General features: G+C 42.5%; 1 protein-coding gene across 2 annotated transcripts in view; it reads left to right on the top strand.

Annotated features, from left to right (window-relative positions):
- Nucleotides 1-22,815, top strand: part of SLC38A4 (solute carrier family 38 member 4) — a 102,825-nt gene that overhangs the window by 62,585 nt on the left and 17,425 nt on the right. For both annotated transcript variants that reach the window (XM_089674017.1, XM_089674018.1), the window contains exon 13: nt 5,269-5,393. In XM_089674017.1, the coding sequence (XP_089530143.1) occupies nt 5,269-5,393 (125 nt within the window). The remainder of the gene's footprint in view (nt 1-5,268; nt 5,394-22,815) is intronic.

The raw sequence follows: 22,815 nt of genomic DNA, 5'->3' as shown, positions 1-22,815 counted from the left end.
GCCCATTCTTAACCTTGGAAACTACTACGCAACTTATTCACTCCCTTGTTATCTCTCGCCTTGACTAATATAACTCCCTCCTCATTGGCCTACATCATCGCAAGCTATCCCCTCTTCAGTCTATCATGAATGCTGCTGCCAGACTCATCCACCTTACTAACCATTCCATATCTGCCACCCCTCTCTTCCAATCCCTCCACTGGCTTGCCATTGTCCAACGGATAAAATTCAAAATATTAACAATAACATATAATGCCATTTATAACTCTGCCCCAAATTACATCACCAATCCTGTCTCCAAATATCACCCAAACCGTACTCTCCTCCGCTCCTCACATGACCTCCTGCTCTCTAGCTCCCTTGTCTCCTCCTCCCATGCTTGTCTCCAGGACTTCACCAGAGCTTCCCCCATCCTCTGGAACTCACTACCCCAATTTATAAGACTATCGCCTACTCTGCTCACTTTTAGGTGATCTCTGAAAATGTATCTCTTCAGGGAAGCCTACCCTGCTCTCAGCTAATAATGGAATCTTCTACTCCTCCTACCAGTCCATCCCCCACAGTTATTACCTTTCGTACCACCAGCCCCTCCCTCTTAAATTGTAAGCTCCAAAGAGCAGGGCTCTCCTAACCCTCTTGTATTGAACTGTATTGTTGCTGTATTGTCTCCCGTTATGTTGTAAAGCGCTGAGCAGACTGTTGGTGCTATATAAATCCTGTATAATAATAATACTTTAACATTAAATTGTATAGATAAAATATTTACAATACAATTAACACAACTGTTAGCTATACCTTTAACACAAAAATCTGGCAATGTGTCAACATTGAGTAGTAGCACTGTAAGCACTGCTTGGCTGGTGTGGGGTCAACACAGTGTTTGCACCTTCCAGCTGCAAACATTAGGTGAGGAAAATTGTCTACTTGACTTGATAATGGGTGGACAGGGGTTGGCTTGTAGTTAAGAATGAGCAGCCCCTCTGGATTCTGCTCTGAGATAGTGCACATTGGTGTGTACAAAGAGCCAGAAAATAGTAAACACTGTAGTAGCTGGACAGTGCCAGGCAGTGTTTTTAGAAAAGCATGATACAGGATTATACTTATACTATATTATTTTACAGTATGTCCCTAATTTTTTTTTCAGCCATGATCTTAATTGCTTTGTACAGTTATCCTTTGAAAAATACTAAAATACTAAAATAATAGAATGATTTATGCAGCCATGGAAAAGAAAGATTATGGGGTTGATTTACTAAAACTGGAAAGTGCTAAATCTGGTGCAGCTGTGCATGTAACTTGGTTGAAAAGATTGACTGTAATCCAGCATAAAGCAGGTTCAAATAGTACAATAAGAGAGGAAAATCAAAGCAGAAATGATAACAATTGAGAGGTCATAAGCAGAGTGCTGTAAATCAATGTTTTTTAAAGAAAATAATTTAAGCTATGAAAAAAGTTTTAGATGCTAGTTATATAAAAGGCATATTAATGTGGATTACCTAATGTTATGGGGAGTAAGACAAATCTCAGGTGTTTGAGTTTGACAGGGTGATCTTCCCCCACATCAAAAGTTCTGGGATGGGTGATGAACTGGCCTATAGGATTGGAATTGAGAAAACAAAATAACAAACATGTTATACTTGCCTGATACAGAGCTAGCCCGATCCTCTTCTTTTTGGGTGGGTTCCCCACCAGCGGTCCTGGCACCTCCCCCCAGTTGAGTGCCCCCAATAGCAAGCCTCTTACTATAGAGGCACTTGAGCAGGCTCACTCCCAAGCCATGCTCCTGTAAACACACATTGTCTATTCACACACAGGGTGCTGCTCAGCCCCACCTCCTGCTCTCTCCTCATTGGCTCATGGCTGTGATGGCCACTGGCTCCTGCTGCTGTGTGAACCAGTGAGGAGAGAGAGACTGTGGAAAGCCTCTGCTCTCATGCACATCACTGGAGCGAAATGGGGGTTCAGGTAACTACTAGGGGGGCTGAAGGGGAGCTGCACCCAGAAGGTTTTTTACTTTAATGCATAGAATGCATTAAGGTAAAAAAAAACTTCTGCCTGTAGAACTACTTTAAGTCTGCTCATTGTGTATCTTTGAAACAAAAACTAGCAAATGGGAGGAGTCATACCAGCCAACAAGAGATCAAGCCCTGTCCACTCATTTTTCTTTGATTGCTCTCTTGCTCTGTTGAAAGCTTATAGGCATATTTATCAAAATGAGATTGAATGCAGGCACTCTTTCACTGCCATTTACCCTTCCTTTTCACCACAATTATTTACTTTGTTAACAGCAAGTGTAGCTGGAAAATTCTGGTATAGGCAAAAGTGATTTTTATCTATCTATCACGTTATCCTGCATGCTGTGAGATTCTCAAGGAGCATAGTTGCCCATTATTGACCTTGTTTATCAAAGCAGCTGAAGAAGATGTTTCTGTGCCAATATATGGAAACTAATCATTCTTACGTTGTCTCTGTAAAAGAATGATCATAGATTTAATCATTTCAAGCTAAAATGCATTCAACAAGAAAATGAATTGATCTAGTTTATCTTGACTGGATTTTCAACCTTGATTGATCATCCCTATTTAATTAAACCAGAGTTCCATGGAATCCTAGGGTTCCTCCAGTGGTTGCTGTGGGTTCATTGAGCAATTAGCTATTTCTGCCTCTCAGATAATTTCCCACTGACACCATTTATCTTTTTAGTAATCTGTAAAGTGAGTAATTCTTCCCAATGACCACAAGTGTAAGGGACATTTTCCCCACTGACCATCACACTACTGTATCATGAGTTGTAGATATGATAATTTTTAGCAGGGGTTTCTGGAGACTGAAAAGTTATTTCAAGTGTTCCTCTGTGTTGAAAAGGTTAAGAAAGGTGAAATTAAACATTTGTTTATTGGTCAACCCACTCATTTAGCACACTTGGTTTTGAAAAAATAAAATTTTTCATCCAAATATTTATAACATTAGACAACTGTATTACTATCTGTATATATAGCCCTGAAAAAAATGGAGAATGAAAATTCCAATCTGACTAATTGTGCTAGATTAATGTTGTCTACAGGGGCGGACTGACCATTTGGAAACTTGGGCACTGCCCAAGGGCCCGGGGTCAGTAGGGGGCCCCATGAGATGCCCCTGGTACCTTTTTCATAGGCTTTTTTGAGTTTGGGCAAGGACACAGGGGCCCCATGATCCCCTATTGCCCGGGGGCCCCATGAGTTCTCAGGCCGGCCCTGGTTGTCTACCATTAGTAAATATTTCAGATATGTAGTTGTCAGTCACATGTTTCATCGAGCAGAATCAAGTTTCATCCTAGAGCATTTAGGATCATTACATCAGGCACAGTTCAATCTGTGTTCAGGTCAAAGTTCTTTAGCATAACATCCAGAATGCTAATATTTGCAATACCTCATTTCTCATTCTTACATGAAGTATCATCAGAAATGTAGGTATTTGTTGACCTCAGCAGAATATTGTGCTGGAGGTCATCCAAACACCATACTACCCATATGACCTCAGCAGTGGTAAACCTCTCCAAAGTCGTCACATGGAAAAGCATACTATGTAAGCCCCCAAATGGGTTTTGTTTGACACTTTTCTAGTTTGGCTTTTTCTGCCATGGGTCATTATTCTTGGCATCATCTTCCAGAGAAAAATTAAAGTGCACATTTAAAAAATAATAGTTTTTTTTTAAAGAAACATGATGCCTTTCTGATGAGTTTTTCTGGAAATGTCCATACCTCACATTTAAAATAACACATTGCAAGTATGTTTTGTGCTTGTGAAACATCTTACCCAGAGCAACATCATCTACAATATTCTGTACAGACCTCTCTCCGATTTCACCTGTCAGCAGTTTACTGTGATCTGATCAATGAAAGATAAACTCTTTCCATTTGCCTGGAACTTGCACAGATTGAGTTATTTTAACATTACTTGAATGTAACCATTGCACTTCCAAAGACATATTCCAGAGTGGTATGTGAATATTGACTTCAGTCCTATAAGCGAACCATGATTTAACCTTTTGATGTGGATATCTGCAAAAATTGGAATGTTTTTAACAAACATTTTCCTTAATAGTTACTATTGACCTTTGGCACCTCCATGCCATCCCTTCTTTTCCCATAGCAAGGAAGGGTTGTGTCATCTGACTTAATCTCAATGTAAAGCATTAAATGAAAAGAGACTTGCTTCCTACTCTTAACAGTTGTATTCACAATGCACCTGCTTTCATCCAAAACCATACACATGTTCCTCTTCATTTCTTATCACAGCCATAGGCAGCACATTCATAAAGTGTTATAGACTTCCCGATTTGCTTCCTTTTGGTCTGTAAAAAATATCCATTTGTCCTACTAAAAATCTTGTAAGTGTATAACTTCCTGTACTCTGCGTCTGTGCTGCACTCTTACAAGTTACATTTGCCCTAGATCTCCCTGCACACTACAAATTACTTCCCCCTAGGTCAGGGGTGGGCAACCTTCGGCTCTCTAGCTGTTGTGGAACTACATTTCCCATGAGGCATGATGGAACATGTAACTTGAACTTGAACTTGTAAACACACACACATACATATATATATATATATATATATATATATATATATATATAAATTAATTTATAAATATAGAAATAATATAAATTAATTATTGACCTAATTTCCCCCAAAACAATATGTAATAATTAATTTGAATAATAATTTTATATATAAATATATATATATATACAGTTTATATACTGTATTACTGTATGAATACGCTGTTGTCCAACAATAACTAACACTGCAGTATATATTATTATTATTATACAGTATTTATAAAGTGCCAATAGTTCGCTCAGCGCTGTACATTACAAACAAATATATCTTTGTTTATGTGATTCAGACATTTAGTCTCCTACACATACTATCAGACATACTGTATATATTATGAATATTGACACAAAGGTGCATTTACTTGTAAATACAAATTGCTGATTTTATTACAGAGGAAGTCACAGTAACAACAGTGATTTCTGTACCTGTGACAGTCATTCGAAAAGGGTTTGTTGGTGGTGTTGTCACTGCTGTGACTTCTTCTGTTCTTTTATGTGTGTATTACATATATAAACTGCAAATGTCTTCCAGCAAGAAATATTTTGTGTACATTGTGTGTGCAATTTGTTCTGTTCCACAATTTGATATACTCAGAGCCGCATAATATGCTGACAATGCAAAACTTGCAAACAGCACCAATTATACATTTTATTTTCCCTTCCTTGCAGGAGAAGTTCAAGACGAATTACTTCACACCTACACAAAAGTATATAAATTTGATACCCTTCTGCTCTGTGTCCGCGTAGCAGTCTTGGTGGCAGTAACCTTGACAGTGCCAATTGTTTTGTTCCCGGTAAGTAGCTCAAAATATTTTTTAAAATACAGATATTTTATAAAAATATGTAATATGCGTTGTATGTGTATATATATATATATATGCAAATCATTTTTGTAATTTATTTACTTTAGGTTGCATTTGGGTTAGAAATACAAGTTGATAGAAAGCATATGACGAACTTACTGTGGTGCCCTCTACTGTTACATTGGTAGTTTTCCTACTGCACTTTAAAGTTCCTGAATAAACCTAGATGATGTTCTTAGCTGTAGTTTTCACTCTGTGAAGATTTAAGGCAGCTGCTGGCTGGTTAAGGCAGTATTACCTTTCATGTGCTATAAATATAATCTGGTTGTCACAAAATGTTCAAAATGTTTTGATAGAAACGCGGAGCTGCAGTGCCATATCCTCAGAGCAAGACATTGATTTCTTGTTAAATGTAACAGATATTTAGATGTAAAAATATAGATAGGTACTGTATTAACTTTAAATTTGAATTTCACGTGATTGGATGAGCGAAGTGAACATAGCTTCATTCCACATTCTTCAATACTGTAGTATATCAACAGATATATCACCAGATAGATTAAAAGGCAGATAAAATTTGAAGACCTACTGTATGACAAAATTAAGTTGCTAGCTCTGAAGTGACATGTTATCCCCTCTTTCATAAATATTCCTATGTCCTCCAAACAGACATGTTTTACCTGTCAGTCTGGCTCTGCATTGTTAGTTACTGCTAATCAGTGATTGTAAAAAATGTAAAAAGGCCTCTAGACATTTTTACAAAAATATATCTTTTAGATATATACATTCCTGAATGACAGGCTATTCGGATAGTCTACTGGTTTTATCGGCATCAGGACAAAAAGTACATAATTATGCAACTAATAAATCATGCATATAGTAAAAGAAATGTAAGTATTTTTGGAGCTGATTTTATCATGCAAAATCATGCCTATGTATGCTGCCTGGGGCTTGTGTTAAGATACTCCATTAACAAAACACAGGGGAGAGTGGTAAAAATGATATAGAATTACATTAGAATATTTAGGAAATGAAAAAAGGCTTCAACATCTTGCAATGTATTCTTTACTTTTAGCCATACATATCACTTTAAATAGACATGTTTATATTGCCATTCACATGGAATGTCCAATTTTAAACTGCATTTTTTTACAGGTAAATGTAGTGTGGACTTTGATTACATATCCCATTGGCCTCTTCATATTTTTCTGTAGTAAAAGCTTTGTTTGATATTTATTATTTCATGTGATGTAAGAAATGTGATCAGATAACAAAACAAGGAAAGAAAAAATGTGGGTCCCAGCCTATGTGACTTTCAGTGCATGGACATATTGGGGGAGATTTACTAAAACTGGTGCACACAGAATCTGGTGCAGCTGTGGATGGTAGCCAATCAGCTTCTAACTTTATTTACAAAACCTAGAAATGAATTGGTTACCATTCACAGCTGCACCAGATTCAGTGTGCACCGGTTTTAGGAAATCTCCCCTATTAGATGCAATGCTCTGAGTTTAGCCTAAAGTGGAACTACACTGCATCACAAACCAAAAACACTATTTAACCTATGTTTAGTATTAACAGCATGCTTCCCCCATCTGTCTACAGTATGTCTCAATGCTTTATTTTGCTAAGAAATCACTTTGAAAAATACCCCTTAGTATTTCTGGCCATGGTCATCTTGAGTACAGGCAGATGAATCCTGTAGCATTTACTTCCTATTTATTTATTTATTACAGGTACTTATATAGCACCGTCAATTTACGCAGCTCTTTACGTATATGTATTGTACATTCACATCAGTCCCTAACCCTCAAGGGGCTTACGATCTAAGGTCCCTAACTTACATACATACACATACTAGGGACAATTTAGACAGGATCCAATTCACCTACTGGCATGTCTTTGGAGTGTAGGAGGAAACCGGAATACCCAGAGGAAACCCATGCAGGCACAGGGAGAACATGCAAACTTGAGGCAGGTGGTGTTGTGGTTGGGATTTGAAGCAATGGCCCTAGTACTGCCAGGTGGAAGTGCTAACCATTTAGCCACTGACTGCCCTAGAATCCATCCGCCCTTAGCTCCAGCATTGAGACAGGAGGGTGTGCTTATCTGACAAAATCCCTCCTCTCCAATTGAAGTATCCTGGGATGTATGGCATGATTTGCATAGGCCTTAAAACCAGAAAGTAACTGAAGGAATGTAAAAAAAGTTTAAAACCTAAAGTAAACGTGATATACTTTCCTATCAATTTACTAATGCTAGCAGCATAACGAATAACAATAGTCAATGTTGATTGAGAGTGAAGTTCTGTTTTCATTTGTGAGTGCAGACAAAATATCTGGACAGGAGAATTCTTTGTAACAAAATCTATTCACATAAACAGTGCTGATCAGTGCCTATATTGCTTAACCACTTGACCTCCAGAAGATTTACCCCCTTCATGACCAGGCTATTTTTTGCTATACAGTACTGTGTAACTGAAAATTGCTCAGTCATGCAACGCTGTACATAAATGAAATGTATGTAATTTTTTTCCCACAAATAGATCTATTGGTGGTATTTGTTTAAAGCAAAAAAAAAACCACAACCCTGTGGTGATCAAATTACAATTTTGGAGAAAAAAAACCCTGTATTTTTTACTTTCTGCTATAAAACATATCCAATTAAAAAAATTTTAAAAATCTAATTTCTTCATAAATTTAGGCCAATATGTATTCTGCTAAATATTTTTGGTAAAAAAAATCCCAATAAGTGTATATTGATTAATTCATAATGTGTTGCGCTCCCAGTGAGAGTATCAAAGATATTAATTCTATTTACCCTTTTATAAACAAATATATACTCAGGTAATGTGCAAAAAATGCAAAAATAAAAATATATATAGTGATAAAAAATTATTATATATATTATCCACTAATGAAAAAATGGAAAATGTGAAAATAATACCCTCGAAAACAATATGTGATAAAAATGTGTGCTAAAACAGGAATATAAATAAATCAATGTGCAACATGATTATTCAAAAGAAAAAATATTAAATAATTAATATATATATATATACTGCTAATTGATTTGTGATAATAATGTCCTTTAGTTTCTGTGACTTAGTGCTTGATTAAATCTTGATTTGGTGACTTATTGTGAATCCGTGACTTTCTTTAAATCCTTAATCAGTGAAGATGTATGCTCACCTCCTTATTAGCCTGCAATTAGGCTATTCACACTTGTGGTTCACCTCCTATGGAACCTGTTTAGATGGAATTCCTCCTTTACAGATTGTGAAAACGTGGATATCCGTTATCCTTAATTAGCCCTTGTGCGTTTTTCCATATGTGGGAACAAATTGCCAGACATAGTGTTTTATCCTTATAAAAAGGTTTCCGCTTTATTGCTTTCCAATAGGTACACTCACATAGATAGTGTGCGGTATAGGATGAATTTGCTCAGCTCAAGTAATCCGCCAACCGTCCAGCCATGCACCCGCCGTCTGTCAAACACTCCGGCTCTCTCCGAGTCTCTCTGACTCGGAGAGAGCCGGAGTGTTTGACAGACGGCGGGTGCATGGCTGGACGGTTGGCGGATTACTTGAGCTGAGCAAATTCATCCTATACCGCACACTATCTATGTGAGTGTACCTATTGGAAAGCAATAAAGCGGAAACCTTTTTATAAGGATAAAACACTATGTCTGGCAATTTGTTCCCACATATGGAAAAACGCACAAGGGCTAATTAAGGATAACGGATATCCACGTTTTCACAATCTGTAAAGGAGGAATTCCATCTAAACAGGTTCCATAGGAGGTGAACCACAAGTGTGAATAGCCTAATTGCAGGCTAATAAGGAGGTGAGCATACATCTTCACTGATTAAGGATTTAAAGAAAGTCACGGATTCACAATAAGTCACCAAATCAAGATTTAATCAAGCACTAAGTCACAGAAACTAAAGGACATTATTATCACAAATCAATTAGCAGTATATATATATATATTAATTATTTAATATTTTTTCTTTTGAATAATCATGTTGCACATTGATTTATTTATATTCCTGTTTTAGCACACATTTTTATCACATATTGTTTTCGAGGGTATTATTTTCACATTTTCCATTTTTTCATTAGTGGATAATATATATAATAATTTTTTATCACTATATATATTTTTATTTTTGCATTTTTTGCACATTACCTGAGTATATATTTGTTTATAAAAGGGTAAATAGAATTAATATCTTTGATACTCTCACTGGGAGCGCAACACATTATGAATTAATAACTTTATGGACACAGTGGTAGTAGTGTGTTGAGTGTTTGCGATCCTATTAACATTTGGGACAGTGAGTGTCCTTTTTTTTTTTTTTTTTTTTGCTTTGAGGGGTTAATATTGGGTTAATAGTGGGTGGATATATTGGCTCGCAAGTCACACAAATATCTGCTAAGTGTATATTGATTGATTTGCACAAAAGTTATAACGGCTACATACTATAGTATATATACTGTAATTTCTGTATACTACTAATGGCATCGATTAGCAACTTACAGCAGGACTGCGGACAATCTGACACTAACTGACATTTTGTAGCAACCAGTAATACTAATAAAGTGATCAGTACTAAAAATATACACTGTCACTGTACTAATGACACTGGCTGGGAAGGGGTTAAACATCTAGGGTGGTCAGAGAGTTAAGGCGATTCTAAAGGTTAATTTTTTTTGTAAAGTTACAAACATGTCTACACTTACCTACTGTGCAGAGTGGTTTTGCACAGAACAGCCTAGATCCTCCTCTTCTTGGGTCCTGCACAGACTCTCCTGGCTCCTCCTGTCCGTCTGGTGCCCCCTCAGGAAGCAGCTTGCTATGGGGGCACCTGCTGCTCCATGTGTCCATTCACAGATGGAGCCGTGGCTTTGCCCCGCCCCCTCTCTCTCCTCATTGGCAGACTGGCTGTGATTGACAGCAGTGGGAGCCCATGTGTAAGGGACCACCAGGCGGTACCACTAGCACTCCACTGGCCAGGCGTCCCCAGCGCACGGTATCTAAGCCCCAGGGTACGTGTTCACCAGAGCCCCTGATGGTGGGGATGGACTTGAAGTACCCCGAGACCAGGTCGTGGCTACTGAGCACGCCCGTCAGTGGTAGCGGTATTCGCCAGGGGCTCCCGCAGGGAAGAGCCTGATGTGAGGAGGTCGGGTGATCCCGTCGGGATGGATGGATGGATGGCTGAGCAAGTGCGGGGTCAAACGGGCCGGGTCGGTAACAGTGGGGACGGAGCAGTACAAGGCAGCGGGCAGAGAGTAGTCGGGTCACACGCCAGGTCAGCAACGGAAGGTCAGATCCAAACAGGGGCATTCAGGAGAGAGGTCAGGCAAAGCAAGGGTCTGGGCAGGAGAAGGCAACAAGGTCAGGTATAATCCGGGTCAATAACTTACTAGAACAGGTTCGCAGATACAGGATACAAGGAAAGACCAGAAGGCACTGAATGACAGCTCAGGGCCGTTTAAATATCCCGCCCTGCGCTGCCATTGGTGCCACGCGCGCGCCCGCGGTCCCCACTGCGCATGCGCGAACTCCCTCGCCGCGGACGGCCAGGTCTCAGTGCCCGCATTCTGACACGGAGCGGTGCACTGCGCCTGCGCCGAGCCCGTCGCAGCGGGGATTCCTGACATTGCCCCCCCCCTACGGGCAACCTCTGGGTGCCCACCCGATCTCTCCACCACGGGTGATCACGAAGGAACCTCCGGACAAGTCGGGGTGCATGGACATTATGGGCTGGTTCCCATGAATTATCCTCAGGGCCATAGCCCTTCCATTTAATAAAAAATTGGGTCTGACCCCCCCTCCTTCGGCACTTCAGGATTGACTCCACCTCAAATTCTTCTTCACCTTCGACCGTTATGGCCTCCGGAGGTCGAGATTCTCGTTCTGGGAAGGCATCGGGGATTACTGGTTTCAGCAAGGACACATGGAAGACCGGGTGTATCTTGAGTGTGTCAGGGAGGACAAGTTCGTATGCCACCTCATTGACCGCCCGCTTTACGCAAAAGGGGCCTATGAACTTTGGTCCTAATTTCTTTGATGGACATAGCATTTTCAAGTTCATTGTTGCCAACCACACTTTATCCCCGGGCTGCAGCACCAGGTCCCCTCTTCGTCTTTTGTTAAACGCCTTCTTGTAGTCCTCCTGGGCCCGAGCAATAGCCTCCTGTAGTATCTTATTGTTGGAGGAGAAGAAAGCTAGCGTGTCCTGTGTCGCCGGAACTGGGCATTCAGGGACCAAGTCAGGGAGAAAGACAGGGTGAAATCCGTAGTTTGAAAAAAACGGTGATTGCCCTGTTGCGGAATGGTTGGCGTTGTTGTACGCGAACTCCGCCAGGGGTAGGAGTGGTAGCCAATTATCCTGTAGGAAGGATGTGTAGCAACGCAGGTACTGTTCTAGGGTCTGGTTGGTCCTCTCGGTCTGTCCATTGGTCTGGGGGTGGAACGCAGAGGAGAGGGATAATTTGATATCCAAGGCCTTACACAGTGCCCTCCAAAATTTAGACGTGAATTGGACCCCTCGATCCGAGACGATGTCCTCCGGAATTCCATGTAGTCTTATAACTTCCTGGATAAAAATTTGCGCAGTCTCGGCTGCTGACGGAGTCTTCTTTAACGGTAAAAAGTGAGCCATTTTCGATAACCGATCAATGACTACGAGGATCGCGGTGTGGTCTTGAGACGGGGGGAGCTCGACTATAAAGTCCATTGCGATCCTTTGCCAAGGTCGCTCGGGGATCGGCAAGGGCCGCAGCAGCCCCCAGGCCTTGTTCCTCGATGGCTTGTTCTTCTGACAGATGGTGCAAGATTTTACGTAGAGCCTGCAATCCTTGGCCATGTTTGGCCACCAAAAGGAACGTTGGAGAAGTTCCAGGGTCTTCGCTGGGCCAAAGTGTCCCGCCATTGGATGGTCATGACACTGCCCCAAGACAAGGGTTCGGACCTCTTCGGGTACCATGATCAATCCTTCCTTCCAGAGGAGTCCCCCCTTGTTTTGGAGGGGTACCCCAGCTGGGGTCACTGTGGTCGTGGATGCATCCATTAGTTTGGACCGAAGGTCAGTTTGGAGAGCCAAGAAATTCCCTGAGGACAGAATAGTATCAGGTACCGGTTCTTCTTTGGAGTCTTCGAACATGCGCGATAGCGCATCGGGTTTTGTATTTTTGGACCCTGGCCTGTAAGTGATATGGAATATGAATCTGGAGAAAAACAGTGCCCATCTTGCCTGCCGCGGACGTAACCGTTTGGCAGTCCTCAGGTACTCGAGGTTTTTATGATCAGTGAAGATCAAGATGGGGTGTGAGGCCCCTTCCAGCAAGTACCTCCATTCTTCCAGTGCCGTTTTGATGGCTAACAACTCCCGATCACCAATATCGTAGTTCTTCTCGGCTGGGGTGAGCTTCCTCGAGAAGAACGCTATGGGGTGGAGTAATTCTTTGGTGCCTTTTCTCTGGGACAGGATGGAACCCACCGCATTCTCAGATGCGTCTACCTCCAGTACGTAGGGCAGGGAAGCGTCTGGATGGCCCAAAATGGGTGCCGTGGTAAATAGTTTTTTCAAGGCCTCAAAGGCTTCCTGAGCCTCCGGCGTCCATCTGAAGCGGGTTCCAAGTTTGGTTAGCTGAGTTATGGGGGAGACCAGACCCGAGAAGTTCCTAATGAATTTCCGATAGAAATTCGCAAAGCCTATAAAGCGCTGGATGCCCTTTTTGTCTGTGGGCACAGGCCAATCCAAAATTGCAGAGACCTTCTGAGGGTCCATTGCGATTCCCGTGGTGGAGATAATCAACCCCAGAAACGCGATGCTGGACTGCTCGAAACTGCACTTATCTGCTTTGGCGTATAACCCATGCTGGCGCAATCGACCCAAAACCTTTGTCACGTGTATTCTGTGATCCTCCAGAGAGGATGAGAAGATCAGTATATCGTCTAGGTAAACTATTACAAAAACGTCAAGGTAATCCCGGAAAATGTCGTTTACAAAATGTTGGAATGTGGCTGGGGCATTGCACAGTCCAAATGGCATTACCAGATATTCGAAATGCCCAAACCGGGTACGAAATGCTGTCTTCCACTCATCCCCTTCCCTTATGCGAACCAAGTTGTAGGCCCCCCTGAGATCTAGTTTAGTAAATATTGTCGCAGCCTTCAGGCTCTGAAATAATTCGGGTACCAATGGCAGAGGGTAACGATTTTTAATCGTGACTCTGTTCAGTTCACGATAGTCAATGCAGGGTCGCAGAGATTTGTCTTTTTTCTCTACAAAGAAGATCCCCGCTCCAGCTGGTGAAGTAGAGGCACGGATGAACCCCTTCTGGAGACTGTCCTCTATGTATTCCTTCAGGGCCCCCAATTCTAGCTCAGACAGGGGAAAAATCCGTCCAAAAGGGATCTCGGAGCCGGGCAACAGATCAATTGGACAGTCATACGGGCGGTGGGGGGGCAAGGTGTCTGCCCCCCGTTTACTGAATACATCTAAGAATTCGTGGTATGCTGCGGGAATAACCTGTTTCAGGTCGGAGTCTCCCTCGGAGCACAGGAGGACCTGGGGGGCTGCAGAGCCCGCAGTGTGACAGTGTTCCTGACAATACAGGGACGGGAACAAGATAGACCCGGTTTCCCAGTCAATTTGGGGGTTATGGGCCCGCAACCAAGGGAGTCCCAAAATGACTGGAAAAAGAGGTGACGCAATGGCATCTAGGCGGAGGAATTCCTGATGCTGGTTAGCAATGGTAGTGGCGATAGGGGGAGTTTCCTGGTTAACTACTCCTGACTTTATCTGGGAGCCATCTGCCAGAAATATGTTAAAGCCCCGTTTTCTGGGCTGGAGGGGAATCCCCTGCTGATGAGCAAAATCTAAATCCAGGAAACAACTGCATGCCCCTGAATCAACTATGGCCGTCACCTCCACGGTCCTTTCTGGAAGCTGAAAGGAGAGGGGCACCACTAAGTATTGGGACGGACTGACCTTGCCAATAGCCAGAGAAGAAAAAGAGGTGCACTTACTCATTTTCTGAGGGCAGGATCGTACCATATGATCGGCTTCACCGCAGTAGAAGCAGAGGTTCAGAGAGCGTCTCCGCTGGCGTTCTTCTGGCGATAATTTAGGCCGAGCCAGGCCTAGTTGCATTGGTTCCTGCGCATCTCCTGGAAGTGGGTTCTGGATCTTTGTTCTGGTTTGTTGGCTGGGGCCTGGAATTGGACCCCATGCATTTCCGTGACCCTGACCGGACCTCTCCAACCTGCGTTCCCGCAGTCTACGGTCTATTTGAATCGTCAGGGCTATTAGGTCTTCTAGTGACTCGGGAACCCCCACTCGGGCCAGCTCATCCTTCAAGGGCTCTGACAGACCCATACGGAACTGGTGTCGCAACGCGAACTCGTTCCAGCGTGTGTCCCCCATCCAACACCTAAATTCAGAGGCGTATTCTTCTGCCGCCCGGCGGCCCTGTCGAAGCGTGGATAACATTGCTTCAGCAGAGGCTGCCCGCTGTGGATCATCATAAAGGATGGCCATAGCTTCAAAAAAACCGCTGACCGTTCCCAGGTGAGGGTCATGGTTTGCCCTTAACCGATGGGCCCAATCTTCTGGTTCACCCTGCAATAGTGAAATTAAAAATCCCACTTTCACTGATTCCGTTAGGAAGGTGCGGGGTTGCAATTCAAAAAACAGGAGGCAGGAATCCCGAAAAGACCTGAAGCGTGTTCGGTCCCCGTGAAAACGCTCAGGCAGTGGTACTCGGGGTTCAACCCTCGGTAGAGGAGCAGAGGCCCCTGAAGCTGGCCCCAGAGCTTCTTCTACCGGGGGAGCGGAAACAGGGGCCTGTGGAGCAGGGCCAGATGCAGAGCGGGTCTGGAAACGGTTTTCCAGGTGCGTGCATTTGTCCTGCAAGGTTGCCACAGCCTGTGTCAGGGCTGATAGGTGCCTGCAAATATCTCCCAGCGGGGCTGACCCTCCTCCAGGCTCAGTCATGGCCTTCTGGTACTGTAAGGGACCACCAGGCGGTACCACTAGCACTCCACTGGCCAGGCGTCCCCAGCGCACGGTATCTAAGCCCCAGGGTACGTGTTCACCAGAGCCCCTGATGGTGGGGATGGACTTGAAGTACCCCGAGACCAGGTCGTGGCTACTGAGCACGCCCGTCAGTGGTAGCGGTATTCGCCAGGGGCTCCCGCAGGGAAGAGCCTGATGTGAGGAGGTCGGGTGATCCCGTCGGGATGGATGGATGGATGGCTGAGCAAGTGCGGGGTCAAACGGGCCGGGTCGGTAACAGTGGGGACGGAGCAGTACAAGGCAGCGGGCAGAGAGTAGTCGGGTCACACGCCAGGTCAGCAACGGAAGGTCAGATCCAAACAGGGGCATTCAGGAGAGAGGTCAGGCAAAGCAAGGGTCTGGGCAGGAGAAGGCAACAAGGTCAGGTATAATCCGGGTCAATAACTTACTAGAACAGGTTCGCAGATACAGGATACAAGGAAAGACCAGAAGGCACTGAATGACAGCTCAGGGCCGTTTAAATATCCCGCCCTGCGCTGCCATTGGTGCCACGCGCGCGCCCGCGGTCCCCACTGCGCATGCGCGAACTCCCTCGCCACGGACGGCCAGGTCTCAGTGCCCGCATTCTGACACGGAGCGGTGCACTGCGCCTGCGCCGAGCCCGTCGCAGCGGGGATTCCTGACACCATGGCTCCCGCTTGCTGTCTGAGCCAATGAGGAGGCAGAGACCCGAGATAGTCAAGGCTGTCATTCACATCACTGGATCACGATGAGGCTCAGGTAAGTGTTGAAGGGGCTGGGGGAGCTGCGGCACACAGAAGGTTTTTTAGCTTCATGCATAGAATTTCATGAAAGTAAAAAAACCTTCAGCTTTTTCAACCACTTTAATTGTGTGCCTTGCCAGCGTTTATATGTGTACAATGTGGTGTTTTATTTTATTCCCTGCTGTGCAACAAACAAAATCCAGCACTTTGCTACTGACAGGACACAGCTCTGCCTTGTTTACATAGTCAGAACTGTGTTCTGCCTCTTTCTTTGCTGATCAGAAGGTCCTAAGCGGGCCCTTGGTCATCCATTGGCCAGCACCCCTGACTGGCTTCTGCTGTGACTAATTACAGCAGAGTGATGCGTTGGGGGCACCGGGTGCCCTCCCAGGAAGTGCAGAATCACGATATGTACTGTACGTGATTCTGCACACAGTGCCCACCCTGTAGCAGTAAAACTGCTATATGGCAGTCGACAACTGGTTTATTGGTTTGCGTGAAAGTTATAACGTCTACAAACTATGGTAATTAGTATATACTGGAATTTGAATGTATTTTTTTTTTTATACTAGTAATGTTGTTGATCAGTAACTTAGTGGGACTGTGACAGTGCGGTGGGCAATCTGACACTATGTGGGAACTGACTAACTGACACTGACTTCACCCATGACACTAATGCAGTGATCAGTGCTAATACTATACACTGTCACTGTACTAATAACACTGGCTGGGAAGGGGTTAACATCTAGGGTCAATCAAAGGGTTAACTGTGTTTGAAGTGTAAATTGTGTTCAAAGGGTTAACAAGTGTAAAGTGTATAGTGTGTGCTGCTATAAGTAAGTGATGTGACTGTTTTTACTCCCTGTTTTGCACTGATCAAAAAAACACACCCATATTCTTGCTCTCTGATAAATCATTAGCCTGGATCTGCTGATCAGCATGTGCTGAAGTGAATGACAACACAGCTGGGGCAGCGGGCGCGTGCGCGTGCAGGCGCTCCCTACCTAGAAATGCTGGATCACACTGTACACGTGACCCTGCGCAGCGGGACTGCACTGTAGCATTAAAGCTACAGGAGGTGGTCCAGAAGTGGTTAAAGTAACCTGTGCTTCACCTATGCAGAGTAAAGCAACAGGTTTACCTAACTTAACAGGTTCACTTAACTTTCTCCCTCTTCAGCAGCAGAGAACTTTCACTTCATTCCCCTATACTCCATTCAGAAGCTGAAAGCGAAGAGGAAGCTTGTCATTTAAAGCTTACATAGAACTGAGAGCTCTCTTCCTGCACCTAAGTCACAGTTCTGAGCCATCGCCAAGCACCAGCATTTTGCAGATATGGAAGAAAGGGAACAGAGCAACATGCTCACCATATCCATGAGTACAGTGCACTTCTCTTTGCTCTAGATCAGGGGTCTCCAAATTTCCTAAACAAAGGGCCAGTTTAATATCTCTCAGAGTTTAGGGGGGCCAGGTGGTGGCCCATCCTTGGTGTCACTGGAAGGAATTGTGCCCCATTGTTGGTGTCATTAGGAGTAATTGCACTCCATCATTGGTGTCATTGGGAGGAATAGTGCCCCATTGTTGGTGTCATTGGGAGGATCTGTACCCTATTGTTGGTGTCAGTGGGAGGAATTGTGCCCCATCATTGGTGTCATTGAGAGGAATTGTGCCCCATTGTTGGTGTCAGTGGGAGGAATAGTGCTCCATCCTTGCTGTCAGTGGGAGGAATTGTGCCCCATCCTTGGTGTTGTTGAGAGGAATTGTGCCCTATCCTTGATGTCTTTGGGAGGACTGGTGCTCCATCATTGGTGTCATTGGGAGGAATTATGCCCCATCATTGGTGTAATTGGGAGGAATTGTACCCCATTGTTGGTGTCAGTGGGAGGAATAATGCTCCATCCTTGGTGTCATTGGGAGGAATTGTGCCCCATCCTTTATGTCATTGGGAGGAATTGTGCCCCAACCTTGGTGTCATTGGGAGGACTGGTGCCCCATCATTGGTGTCATTGGGAGGAATTATGCCTCATCATTGGTGTCATTGGGAGGAATTGTGCCCCATCATTGGTGTCATTGTGAGAAATTATTCCCCATTGTTGGTGTAAGTGGATGAAATAGAGCCCCAAGGGCCAGATAAAAGCAAGCAAAGGGCTGCATCTGGCCCCTAGGCCGCAGTTTGGAGACCACTGCTCTAGATGGCTGAATGGAGGACTAATAAAGTGAAGAAAGGGTGAGCATGTGCTTATGGGACCTGGGGAAGCTAAGTGACCAGGTTATTTTGTCCTACAAGTGCAAAGCACAGGCAAACTCTAATATTTTAATAAAACAATGAAAAAACAATTCTATTACATTATATTATATTATTTTCTATTTGACACTAAAGTGTAGCCAAGATTCAGTGAAGGAGTGTGAAAGGAAAATAACCTGTATGGCACTATGACCTTTCTTATGAATCCTTGGTTTGAATGATTGCTTTTTTTTAAGTCGTTTACTTGAAACCTGAATATTCAATAAATGGTTGGAGCTTCTCTATATAGTAACAAGACGTTCTTGTCTCTGACAACTCCTTTTATGACTGCCACCCTAGTACGCTTTGCTTGGTGAACTGGTGTTCAAGCAGTAAATGAAGAACCTTTGTATTGTAGAGTTGTATTCTAATACTATATTTAAGCAGAAGATAGGACTGCAAGTGGAAAAATGTGACCACAGCTCTGTGTCCTGAGAAAACCTTAGATTCTGGAAACCTCCTGTAAATGAATAGTTTGAGTTTAGATCCTACAAATTCTCACTACAGCTTTCTATTTATACTGCAGTGTTCAGAAGCTATGCTGTGATATATGGAAGCTGATGTACTGTAAATGTAGTGTGGCTTCAAAAGAAAAGCACTAGACACTAAAGCAGAAACAGGAAACAGGTGGCCGCACTCATCCATGTTAATAACTCAATTTATAGGTACGGGAACTAGCTGGGACATTGGAGTCCTCATTTGAGATAGTGATTTATGACCATGTTATTAGTAGCTAAATATTACCCTAAACGCATATATTCTAACACAACACACATTTGCAGTCACATTATTTTGAATACATTAGTACTGAATTTAATAATATCTAGTTCATAAGTATCTAATACAAATCTAAACCTGTGTGATTTCATTCATTTTAAATACATTGGCATTGATTTACTAACTGGAGAGAAGGTTCTTTGTTCAAAAGAAAAATCCAGTCATGCAAGGGAAAGATAGAAAACAGGATTTGTGCTTGCAAATTATTGGACGATTGAAGTGAACACATGTTCACTATTTTATTATAGTATATCTAAACCCTCCAATAAAACAAAAATATAACATATTACAGCTTACCAGTCCTTAGATGTGGTGGCTGTATTAGTTTTACATTTTTCAGTTTAAGTACATTTCTTCAAGTACAAAAAAATACCCGTTGATCCTACCAGAAATCTAGTGTCCTTGTTACTTTCTGTGCACTGAAATGAAATGACAAAAATATTATTGGCCTTCCTAGTTCTCTTCTGTACACTACAAACCCTAGATACGGGGTTCAGATGCTTGTTCTTTGCTTTCGGACTGGATGATCATTTCAGCCCATTTACCTGCCCAAAGCAGGAACTTTTAAATTTTTGGCAGCAGGGGCGGACTGACCATTTGGAAACTCGGGCACTGCCCGAGGGCCCGGGGTCAGTAGGGGGCCCCATGAGATGCCCCTGGGGCCCCCAGGCATTAGGTGTTCATGAGGCCCCTGTGTCCTTGCCCAAACTCAAAAAAGCCTATGAAAAAGGTACCAGGGGCATCTCATGGGGCCCCCTACTGACCCAAATGGTCAGTCTGCCCCTGGTCTCCCTTTATATTGTAAAGCGCTGAGCAAACTGTTGGCTCCATATAAATCCTGTATAATAATAATAATAATTAAGGTGAAAAACCTTCTGTGCTGCACAATCCCCACCAGACCCCCCTCTTTTTTTCTTACCTGAGCCTGATCCAATCCAGCGATGTACAAGAGAGCAGTAGCTCTCGCCGCTGTCTCCCTCCTCCATGGGCAGAGTGATAGCAGCAGGAGCCATTGGCTCCCACTGTTGTCAATCAAATGCTATGCTGAGGGAGCAGGGCCGGAGCTGAGTTGCCCACTCTTCATCAATGGACAGGGCAGGTCGGGAGCGAGCCCACACGGGTGCCCCAATGCAAATCATCTTTCCATGGGGGCACCCGGCGAAGAGGATTATTTATTTATTATGTGTCAGAAAGAGAACCAGAAGAATCAGTTGTGACTATCCTTGCTATGAGCAACAAAAAACCTTTATGTACTAAACTGCTGAAAACTTTTCTGTAATCGGCTGCAAAGTTTTGCTATTTGAATTAAAGTAGAGCTATAGGAAAAACTTTTTTTTTTCATTTCGGATAGAGCAAGGAAGGTTATAATCTCTGTCAGATTTTTTTTTTGTCCCATTTCCAAGATTTCCCTTCACTTCCTGTCTCATAGCCAAACAGGTAGTGAGAGGAAATCTCTGCAAATTGAGGGAATTCCTTGGGGACCCCCAGGTCACCAGAACCAGTGTCCCCATTGGAAGATTTCCCCTCTATTGCTTTTATCAGGACTCTCTTTTACTTTTGCTTTCAATGCTAATGGTAAATAGGACAAAGAGAGGGGGTGAATCTCCTTAATGGGGGCACAGACAGCAATACAAACAAACAAACAGGCATTCTAATCCCTCTCCACTCTATCCAAATCTAAAAAAAAAAAAAGTTCTGCCTTTAGTTATACTTTAAGGTTGAGATGTGTGTAGTCATCAACTGTAAGCCGCTTATTAGTAGTAAATGAATTACAAAATCTCAGTATAGGATTCAGGCTTTCAATATATGCTCATAAAATAGGTCGCATTGTTGGTTTACATATCATATTCTTATTTTCTACTGAAAACTGTCAGCAGTTTTTATTGTAATCATGTTTTTTTTTAAATATTATTACCAATATGTAAAAAAAAGATTTTTTTTTTTTTATCATTTGCATTGATAAAGAGCATGCTGCTTCAGTGAAAACTAATTACATGGTAGCAGGCCCTTTCCTCGCCAAAAGCATTTTTGTCAGAGCAATTTAATCTGCTTCAAACCACAGTTGAACTTTCACCTACTTTCCTTCAGCTAGTGAAGTAGAAGGCTTGCATCTAGAGTTACTGGAAATGTAGTTTACATATAAGATGTATATTTGGGTGTCTATCATATATACTAAAAATATTGTATATTATTCATTTTATATTTTGATCTTGCTTTACAATTTTGAGTACCAGCTATGCGAATTTAGATTTATTATAATCTTAAAGAGCCTAGAGATAAATATTATTATTATTATTAGTAGTAGTATAATAAAGGATTTATATAGCGCCAACAGTTTGCGCAGCACTTTACAAAATGAAGGTAGACATAACAGTTACAATACAATTTGGTACAAGAGGAAACAGAGGGCCCTGCTCATTAGAACTTCAAATCTAAGATAGCCAATAATGCTAATAAAAACTATGTTGAAAAAAAAAATGTAATAAGCTCCAGGAATAATGTTGCTACAGCCTAGCTGACCGTTCTTTTTTAACCAGAAAACTGACTGGTCTGAGCACTGTAAAAAAAAAATAGCTACAAAAAAGAAAAATCTCTCGCATTTCAGAGATGGCCTAAACATGCTAAAAAATTTTCAAATTTAAAGTAAACCTATCATATATCAGGCTGCCTTTTGAAAAATGACCCACTAGATTTGATACTGTGAGTCACTGAGCCAGAGAAAGTATACAGAAAGAAAAGAAAGAAAATCGGAGAAGTCAGAATTCTATATCTGCATTCTTTTTCCAGGTCAGTGATTCAAAGTTTGGAGGCAAGAGGGTGAATGCAAAAGAAAGACAACTAGTGTTTTTAGTCTTCACGCACACTGGACGTTGTGATAATGCTGGTAACATTAGCTGTATAAAGTCAGTTTAAAAAATGTAAAAACGTGAGTTTATCAGCTTTTTTTTTTAGTGTTTAGTGGCGTTTTGCCTTGTTTAGTGGAATTTTGGCACATTTTTTCCACATTTTTGTTTTTTAGTGTCTTTTTTTCCCAAAAAAATCTTTTTTGGTCAAACAAACGTCCACAAATGCCAGTTTGTGGCGTTTTACCTTCTTTTGCCACGTTTTTGAGCGTTTTTCAGCATTAGAGCGTTTTTTTAGCTAAAATATTCCTTTAGAAACCCACTAGTCCTGTTTTTTTTTTCCAGTCAAAAAACTTCCGAGCCAAAAAGCGTTGATTACAGTCTATGTGTGCATGGACACATAGGATAACATGCTGGGGGGGATTTACTAGCTGTAGAAAAAAACATAAAAAGACAAAAACAGCTGCTGTAAAAACGTCCAGTGTGCATGAAGACTTAAAATGAGAGCTCAGCAATGGCAGTCTCCTTGTTTCTCTTATGGCAGATTTCATTTAAAACGCATTGCATACGCGCAGCTTTTGAATCCATCCAGAAGCACCTTCCTACGATGCTGAGGATGAGCTGCTTGAGAATTAGCCAAAGGGTATAGGTTTTTAAATCCTGTTTTTTTATTTTATAGTATGCAGGCTTATCAAGGAAACATATTTAACATA

This window comes from Staurois parvus, unplaced genomic scaffold (genome assembly GCF_062004578.1).
Source record: "Staurois parvus isolate SC_StPar_1 unplaced genomic scaffold, SC_StPar_1.0 ptg000147l, whole genome shotgun sequence".
In the NCBI taxonomy this organism is placed as follows: domain Eukaryota; kingdom Metazoa; phylum Chordata; class Amphibia; order Anura; family Ranidae; genus Staurois; species Staurois parvus.
This window is presented reverse-complemented; position numbering and strand designations above follow the sequence as displayed.